Genomic DNA, 10,308 nt, shown 5'->3' on the forward strand with positions numbered 1-10,308 from the left:
CAGACTGTTGAATGGACTCTGGCCTCAAATAACGTAACCTGTATGCCTCTAAGTCTTTTTGATCTGAACAAAGCTTTTCACTGTATTTCGGTACGCATGACAATAAAAAATCAATCAATCGGCTCGCAGTCTATTTTGGCCACATCCTTGGTTATTTTAATAAAATCTGCCTTCCCCAATCCAAAACCCTTTTTTGTAGACCATCTTTTTCTTTTCCATATAAACTTCAAAAGCATGGAATTGTGGTCACTAAAATGCTCTGCCACTGCCATCTGAAATATCTGTCTGGCTTCATTCCCCAGAAGTAGGTCCAGCACTACACCGTCCCGTGTTGGATCTTCTACATGCTGATATAAAAAAGCTTTCCCAGATACATCTTAAGACATTTGTTCCCTCTAAATCCTTTACACTATGACAATCCCAATTAATTAATTCTTAAATTCTATCACTTTCAGGGCACAGTCAGATACGCAGTTGAGTACTCTCTGCTTACTGAACAGGTCTAGCTACAAGAGGTGCCCAGATCAAGTCAGTCTGCTTGTTCAACACCCTATCCACTGACTTTAACATCCACTAAATCCGCCAGTATTCTACCATGGCTGCTACGTGCACCAATTACAGGACGTACTGAAATAATTCACAATAATTTGTTTAGCAATACCTATCAGTTCATGGCTTTGGCCACCCAGAAAGACAAAAGTCAGTAGGTACACGGGAGAACCACCATCTCCACATGAACATACATTCAAGGTCACTATCAAAATTCTGGAACTCCCTATGGAATGAAACTGCAGGACTAGCTATACCACATGGAGAACACAAGTTCAAGATGGCAGCCCACCACCAATTTTCTAAAATGAAGCAGGTCTGGCAATAAATGCCAGCCTTCCATGCCATCAATACACAGAGCTGAAAATTAATTATTAACAGACAATAGCCATATGACTTGTCTGCTCAATATGTAAAATAAGGAATTGTCACAACTATATGGCTATTCTAAACACCTGAGAAAATGCTGAATAAAAATTGAAAAATGAAGCTTTATTTTGTCATGAACACACCAAAATTGCCACACACAAAGTAAGTTGCAACAAAAATCAAGTAAAATAAAACAAAATTTAAGGGAACAGCTCATGAAAACTCAGAAAAATCATGAAAATGTTGAAGGGAAATCATGAAAATGTTGAAACTAGATGTCCACAGCATAAAACTAAAGTTCTACCTGATGGTCCTGAATTTTTCTCCCCACTACTCGGAACGTGTTGTTGCCTGTGTGGTGGTAAATATGTACTCTACTGAATCCAGTTGCTCCACCAGCTGGTACCCACTTCTTATTGCCATCATCGTACACCATAACAGCAGCTCGCGCCTGGCATATACTTTGTTCACTGCAGAAACAGAGAAAGAAAAGATTAATTCACTTGTTCAGTAGTTTATCAAACAGTTTAGAAACTGTTTCATTGGGTCATCACATCTGAAAACTTTCTATCTCCAATGCCACTACTTGAACTGCTTAAGTCCTGCATTTTGTTCTTTTTTGTTCAGGTTGGTTAAAACCAGTCTAATTACATACAATTATAAATTAAACTTTTGACAGCAGCAGCAAAACATTTCAAAAATATCTTTTTGTATACACACTAGCAATGCCTTTGTGATCTAATTGTCTACATTCGCAGAGTATTTCAAAAGTTACTTACAGACAAAATATCTTAGGTCAAGAATCATACAATTGATGTTAGGCAAACTGACTGTAGTGTTGGGAAGTAAACTGATATATAAATTAAATTATCTTGATTTATTATGCACATGAACTCTAAGGTTATAGACCAGACCAAACCACTCAGCCATACCAAGGAGATAGCCTAGACCCTAAATTTTATCTTATTTGAGGGCAAGTGTAAGGTGCTCTGTTCTAGATGTGATTTGATTGGTCAAACTACTCGGCTTTAAGCAAACACACTTTATTCTCTCACCACAGTTAAAACACAAACAAAAGAAGAATTGGTACAACTTTAACTTTATCAAAATATCAAACAAAATAATATATTATTTAGCTATACTCATCAACTGTTCCAATACAGCAGCATCCATAAAGATACCATTAGCAAAGACAAATTCAGCAAAACAGATTTTTCTTACTTGCTATCTCCTCCAGTCCAGGGGAAAGGAAAAACCAGACGCATGAAATATAGCAGCAGAGAGAGCCTTGTATCCAGCAGTTTCAACTCTAGAAACTCCACTTTCAGCAACTTAAAGCTTAAACTAAAACTCTGGGTCTATGTGAGCCTGACTCCATCCACTCATGCTTCTTCTGCCTCCTTTAAAAATAACCCAAAGCTACTTACTCTGCTTTCCATGGAGTAGATACCTTGACACCAGGTTTATAACATCCCTCCCCAACCTGCTTCAAGAGAACCAGGATAGACAAATCCCTCTTAAAAGCACATTTAAGTCAAACCAGCTTTGAAGTTCCCTCATTCTCAACAAGCCACTGAATGTACACAGTTGCAATCAGTTGATTTTTCAGTTTTTAAACAAATATATTTCCTGGCTGTCACTAGAGACGTAGCAAGCATTCTTGATGTCTTCAGAGATACAGGTGGGCACCATGGGGGAAGACAGTGCTTTAGTTCCCACTCTCCCTAACCCCTACACTTCACTTTTGATGGTTCACATCGCCTATAATGGGCTTTGCATGTAAATCTCTAATTGGTTGCATGGGTAATTACTGGTGATGGTTAATACTTCATTTTAAAAATTCTTTTCATTTACTTTGACATGAAAAAGCAGTTGATAAGCACTAAATTACTTCCTTTTTTCCTGTGTTCCAGTCAAAAAGATGAGATTTATAATTGGTAATCTAAGAATTCAAGCTTCAAGTCCTCGCATTGATCAGCCATCCAACAGCTGACTGGATTTCTGTTATAATTTTGTCATTATTTCCTCTGAATAGCAAAGTAATGTGCCTTTTGTCATTTTCTTCCAAAATACTCCACATTTTCTCAGTTGTTGAGTATGTCATATTTTGACACTGAGCGCAGGCCACATCATGAAGGCTCCGCACTTTAAAAAAAAATCCTAACAACTGATTACTGCAAAGGGAGAATATATAAAAACTACATTCTCTTCATTTCTTTAGTTATTGCTCAATGAAGCACAGATTTGAGCCTGCAATAAAGCATTAACAAATACTAATGTAAAAGAAAGGCAAAAGCTACCAGAAAATGTAAGTGATCGAGACTCTACGGTCTCATCCCTAACTCTAGAAACTATGCATGCATTAAAAAGCAGAGAAAATGAGTTTTATTCTTTCCCTAACAAAAGCATGAAAACTCAAACATATACAACAAAGAATAAATGCCCAATAAAGTTATCTTATGCAGACAAAAAAGGAAAAGAATGGAAATTTTGAAATGAATCAGTGTCTGGGCATTATGCCCAGAATGTGTTACTTGTGTGAGGTCCACAAGGATGGAAATTGTGAAAGTTTTAACAAATATAGCCTCCAAAACTTAAACTCAATACATTAATTTTTTGAATTGGTGTCAGAGTTTAAATTGAAAAAATATCTTGGGAATTCGTGCATCCATCGACTGGAATATTAATTCAAAACTTTATCTGGCAACTTTGTTTAAAAGAAAAAGATTTTCTTTTCTTACAATTATGAAGCTTCTCTTGCAACACTGCAGTTAAAGTCACTTCACAAATGAAAAAATAGATTTTGAATGTAATGCATCGAAAAAAGATAAATATTAACTTAACCTTTACTACAGCCCTTTCAATCAAATGCTGATTAGCCCAACTGCCCATTCCAGAATGTGACAGCAATCTGCTGAGAAGGGAAAATTAGCGTCACTGCTAGATCATTTCTTGGGTCACGATGAAGTTTGGCCTTCTCGTAAAATAGGGTGTACTTTGCCAGGACACAGATGTAGCCAAGTCACTGAGTATACAAGTTGTTAAGTCATGTTGTAGCTGTAGTTAGGCCATATTTGGAGTGTTGTGTGCAGTTCTGGCACCATACTACAGGAATAATTTGGAGGCTTTGGAGAGGGTGCAAAAGACTTTTGTCTGGATTGCAGCATATTAGCCATAAGGAGAGGTTGGACAAACTTGGATTGTTTTTGCTCAAGCATCAGAGGCTGAGGGGTGACCTGATAGTATATAAAACTTAGGTTGATGGTCAGCCTTTTTCCCAGGGGGGAAATTTCAAAATATTAGGGGGCTGAGATTTAAAGTGAAAGGGGAGAAATATCAGGGTGATGCGCAAGGAAAGCTTCTTACACAGAAGGTCGTAGGTTCTTGAACGCACTGCCGGGGGGAGGGTAACAGAAGCAGATATGTTAGCAACATTTAAAAGGCATTTAGACAGACATAAGAACAAACAAGGAACAGAGGAATATGGATCATGTGCAGACAGATGGAATTAGTTTAGAATGGCACCTTAATTGGCACGGACATGGTGAATTCATTGCCACAGAAGGCTGCTGAGGCCAGATCATTCAGTATATCTAAGACAGAGATAGATAGGTTCTTGATTGTCATGGGGATAGAGGGTTACGGGAACGAAGCGGAAGAATGGGTTGAGAAGTTTATCAGCCATGATTGAATAATTGAGCAGACTCGATGGGCCGAATGGTCTAATTTCTGCTCCTATGTCTTATGGCCATAGGGCCTATGCCTAGGCTGTGCTGTTCTATATTTATGTTCTAAAAACAATCAATCAGTTACTAATGTCTTTTAGGGAAGGAAATTGTGTGCCCTTACCAGGTGTGACTTATAATCAATTTCACACCTACAGAAACGTGGTTGACTCTTCCCTGTGATATGAACTGGCATAAAAACTGTCTCAGTTGTATCAAACCATTCCAAAATTAGCTGAAAAAAAAGCAGAGGAGTAAACAGTCTAAAACATCTTCAACAGAGACAGAAAAGAGTTTAAAAGGCTGATGGAATGTTGTGTTTTTAAATCTAGAAGTTTGGGAGAAATGCACCAGAGGTGGCACCACAATGATAAAGAGTCAAAAGGGAGCTGCCCTGGGAATGATCAACATTAACTCTATATCCCAGATTTATCGAATGCAGAGGAAATATATTCCTCTAAAAGAAAAAAAAAGCAACATAAATGCATGTGGGATTCCATGGGTGAATTAAGACAGAAGGGTTCAAATAAAGGATTGGGGAAGAGGCAGCTATTATGTACAGAAGAGAAATACATATGAGAAAATACAAAGAGATTAGAAAAGATGTAAAAGGAAACAGGAAGACAAAAGCAAAGATGAAATTAAAGCATGTGAGAATATAAAACAAAAACAGTTAAATATTTTATAGTTGTCAACAAAAAGGAAGGCTGTAATTGGAATTGGACCAGTAAGAAATGGAATGGATAATACCAAGGTTAGTTACAGCTGACAGAAATGTTAAAGTGTTATTCCCTTTTAGTATTCAGCAAGGAGACAGAACAGGTGAACCTGGCACTGAAAGAAGAAATGATTAATAAATGCATTTAATTACTTTAGATGACATATTCAGTAAACAAGATAAACTCGAAAGGACAAAATTCCTAGTCCAGATGGATTGCATTCATGTTAAAATTGAGGCAAGAGACAAAAGCGACATTACCATTCATATTCAGTAAGTCGTTAGAAAAAGATACAGTGCCAGAGCATTGACAGATTGCAATGCAATATAATACAATTCTATACAGCACAGGAACAGGCCTTTCAGACCACCATGCCTGTATCAATTCCTAGTCCTTATTTAGACCTACTACTTGTGCATGTAATTCCTACATTCAAAAAAGGAGATAGAACATAAGAACATAAGAACTAGGAGCAAGAGCAGGCCATCTGGCCCCTCCAGCCTGCCCCACCATTCAATAAGATCATGGCTGATCTTTTTGAGACTCAGCTCCACTTACCCGCCCACTCACCATAACCCTTAGTTCCTTTACTGTTCAAAAATTTATCTAGCCTTGCCTTAAACACATTCAGCGAGGTAGCTTCAACCGCTTCAGTGGGCAGGGAATTCCACAGATTCACAACCCTTTGGGTGAAGAAGTTCCTCCTGACCTCAGTCCTACATCTGCTTCCCTTTATTTTGAGGCAATGCCCTCTAGTCCTAGTTTCACCTGCTAGTGGAAACAACCTCCCTGCCTCCACCTTATCTATTCCCTTCATAATCTTATATGTTTCTATAAGATCGCCCCTCATTCTTCTGAATTCCAATGAGTATAATCCCAGTCTACGCAGTCTCTCCTCATAATCCAACCCTCTCAACTCTGGAATCAACCAAGTGAATCTCCTCTGCACCCCCTCCAGTGCTAGTATATCTCTTCTCAAATAAGGAGACCAAAACTGCACACAGTACTCCAGGTGTGGCCTCACCAGGACCCTATACAGCTGCAGCATAGCCTCCCTGTTTTTAAACTCCAGCCCTCTAGCAATGGCAGACAAAATTCCATTTGCCTTTTTAATTACCTGCTGCACCTGCAATCCTACTTTTAGCGATTCATGCACAAGGACACCCAAGTCCCTCTGCACAGCAGCGTGCTGCATTTTTTACCATTTAAAACATAGTCCATTTTGCTGTTATTCCTACCAAAATAAAGGGACATTGATAGAATGCAGAGCTGGGGTGAGAAGAGGCAGATGGAGTTTAACCCTGAAAAGTGTGAGGTGATTCATTTTGGAAGGACAAACTTGAAAGCAGAATACAGGGTTAACAGAAAGATTCTTGGCAGTGTGCAGGAGCAGAGGGATCTTGGGGTTCATGTTCACAGTTCCCTGAAAGCTGCCACCCAGGTGGATAGAGTTGTTAAGGCAGCGTATGGTGTGTTAGCTTTCATTAATAGAGGGATTGAGTTCAAGAGCCGTGAAGTTATGCTCCAGCTATACAAAAGCCTGGTTCGGCCACATCTGGAGTATTGTGTCCAGTTCTGGTCGCCTCATTACAGGAAAGATGTGGAAGCATTGGAAAAGGTGCAGAGGAGATTTACCAGGATCTTGCCTGGAATGGAGGGAAGGTCTTACGAGGAAAGGTTGAGAGAGCTGGGGCTTTTTTCTTTAGAACAACGAAGAATGAGAGATGACTCGATTGAGGTGTACAAAATGATCAGAGGTATAGATAGAGTAGACAGCCAGAGACGTTTTCCTAGGGTGAAGGTAGCTTTTACGAGGGGACATAGTTTTAAAGTGAAAGGAGGTAGATATCGGGGAGATGTCAGAGGTGGGTTCTTTACTCAGAGAGTGGTAGGGGTGTGGAATGCATTGCTGGAGAGGGTAGTGGAGTCGGCCTCATTAGGGGCATTTAAGCAGCTATTAGATAGGCATATGGATGATAGTATAAGGTAGCAATGGAGGTTAGATAGACCTTAGGTTTCGGGTAAAAGGTCGGCACAACATCGTGGGCCGAAGGGCCTGTACTGTGCTGTCCTGTTCTATGTTCTAAAATGGATGACCTCACACTTATCAACATTGTACTCCATCTGCCAGGCCTTTGCCCACTCACTTAGACTATCTATATCCCTCTGTAGACTTTCAGTGTCTTCTGCACACTTTGCTCTACCACTCACCTTAGTGTCATCTGCAAATTTTGACACACACACTTAGTCCCCAACTCCAAATCATCTATGTAAATTGTAAACAATTGCGGTCCCAACACTGATCCCCGAGGCACACCACTAGCCACTGACCGCCAACCAGAAAAACACCCATTTACCCCTACTCTTTGCTTTCTACTGGTCAACCAATCCTCTATCCATGCCAATACATCACCTGTAATACCGTGCAACTTTATCTTATGTTGCAGCCTTTGGTGTGGCACCTTGTCAAATGCCTTCTGGAAATCCAGATACACCACATCCACAGGTTCCCCACTGTCCACCATGCAAGTAATGTCCTCAAAGAATTCCACCAAATTAGTTAAACATGACCTACCCTTCATGAACCCATGCTGGGTGTTCCCAATGGGACAATTTATATCCAGATGTCTTGCTATTTCTTCCTTAATGATAGATTCAAGCATTTTTCCCACTACCGAAGTTAAGCTAACTGGCCTATAGTTACCTGCTTTTTGTCTACTTCCTTTTTTAAACAGTGGTGTCACATTGGCTGTTTTCCAATCTGCGGAAACCACCCCAGAGTCCAGTGAATTTTGGTAAATAATTACTAGTGCATTTGCTATTTCCCCCATCACCTCTTTTAGTACCCTGGGATGCATTTCATCAGGGCCAGGAGACTTGTCTACCTTTAGCCCCATTAGCTTGCCCAGCACTGCCTCCTTAGTGATAATGATAGTTTCTAGGTCCTCCCCTGCTATAACCTTCTTGCCATTAGTTTTCGGCATGTTATTTGTGTCTTCCACAGTGAAGACCGACACGAAATAACTGTTTAATGTCTCCGCTATTTCCTCACTCCCAGTTATTAAATTGGCCTTCTCATCCTCTAATGTTTACCTTCGCCACTCTTTTACGATTTACATATTTATAGAAACTTTTGCTGCCTGTTTTTATATTCTGAGCTAGTTTACTCTCATAATCTATCTTACTTTTCTTTATAACCTTTTTTGTGGCTTTCTGTTGGCCTTTAAAGATTTCCCAGTCTACTAATTTCCTATTACGCCTTGCTTTTTTGTATTTTTTTTTTCAATCTGATACTTTCCTTTATTTCCTTAGACACCCATGGCTGGCTCTCTCTTTTCCTACAGTTCTTCCTTATCACTGGAATATACCTCTGCTGAGCACTGTGAAAAATGGTTTTGAAAGTCCTCCACTGTTCCTCAATTGACCCACCATAAAGTTTTGAACACATCCAAGGAATTATTGACCAGTGAGCTTATCATCAGTAATGGTAAAGGAGTAGATTCTTTAGTAAAGACAAGAATACAACATCTAGCAATGAGAAATACAAGAATGAATAGCTCAAAAAGGAAAATCTCTTGCTTGAACAAACTGAATGACTGTTTACAACAGGAAGAGCAGACAATGGTAATGCTGTAGAGGTAATTTATCTAGGTTTCAAAGTACCTGCAATAAGGTGCTCCATAAGAGACAAATGAATAAAATCAGAGAAGGTATAATCCGTGAGAAATGACAGAACAGCTTGCTGGCAAACTACCATACAGAAAGCAAAGCACTGGAAATAAAGGGTGCCTTTTTTTCCCCAAAGTGGCATAAAATGTCAGGAAATGGGGTTTCACAAGGATAAGTGGATAGACTATTTACAGTTATAGAGTCATAGAGTAATACAGGAAGGAAACAGACCCTTCGGCCCAAATTGGTCCATGCTGACCATGGTGCCTACTCAGCTAGTTCCAATTGCCCACATTTGGTCCATATCCCTCTAAACACTTCCCATCTATCCAAACTTTTTTTATATGTTGCTATTGTACCTACCTCAACCACTTTCCCTGGCAGCCCATTCCATATACGCACCACTCTCTGCATGAAGAAGTTGCCCCTCAGGTCTTCTCACCTCAAACCTACGCCCTCTAGTTTTCAATTCCCCATTCCTGGGAAAAAGACTATATGCATTCATCCTATCTATGTCCCTCATAATTTTATATACCTCAATAAGGTCACCCTTCATTCTCCTACATTCCAAGGAATAAAATCCTAACCTGGCCAACCTCTCCTTATAACTCAGGCCTACTAGTCTTGGCAACATCCTCGTAAATCTTCTTTGCACACTTTCCAGTTTAACAAATCTTTCCTATAACAGGGTGACCAAAACTGTACTCAATGCTCCAAGTGCGGCCTCATCAATGACTTATGCAACTGTAACATAACATCCCAACTCCTATACTCAATGCCTCAACCGATGAAAGCCAGCATGCTAAATTCCTTCTTCACCACCCTGTCCACCTGTGATGCTACTTTCAATGAACTATGTACTTGTACTCCGAGCTGCCTCTGTTCCACAACACTCCTCAGGAACTTACCGTTTACTGTATAAGTCCTATCTTGGTTTCACCTTCCAAAATGCAAACTCTCACACTTACCTGGATTGAACTGCATTTGCCAACCCTCAGTTTTTGATAACCTTCCTCGCTATCAATGATACCTCCTAATTTTGTATCATCTGCAATCTTACTAATCACGCCTTGTATTTTCACATCCAGATCATTTATATAAATAACAAATAACAAAGGTCCCAGCACCGACCCCTGTGGCACACCATTAGTCACAGGTCTCGAGACTGAGAAACAACCTCAAACCATCACCGACAGTAGGAACTGCAGATGCTGGAGAATCCGAGACAACAAGGTGCAGAGCTGGATGAACACAGCAGGCCAAGCAGCATCATAGAC

The 10,308-nt window shown here is 39.9% G+C and overlaps 1 protein-coding gene across 1 annotated transcript in view; it reads right to left on the minus strand.

Moving 5' to 3' along the window:
• enah (ENAH actin regulator) overlaps positions 1-10,308 on the minus strand; it is a 281,703-nt gene that overhangs the window by 176,340 nt on the left and 95,055 nt on the right. Inside the window, exon 2 of the mRNA XM_048597460.1 lies at positions 1,223-1,388. Coding sequence (XP_048453417.1) covers positions 1,223-1,388 — 166 coding nt within the window. The remainder of the gene's footprint in view (positions 1-1,222; positions 1,389-10,308) is intronic.

The sequence above is a fragment of the Rhincodon typus genome, chromosome 5 (assembly GCF_021869965.1).
Source record: "Rhincodon typus isolate 14 chromosome 5, sRhiTyp1.1, whole genome shotgun sequence".
Taxonomy (NCBI): Eukaryota; Metazoa; Chordata; class Chondrichthyes; order Orectolobiformes; family Rhincodontidae; genus Rhincodon; species Rhincodon typus.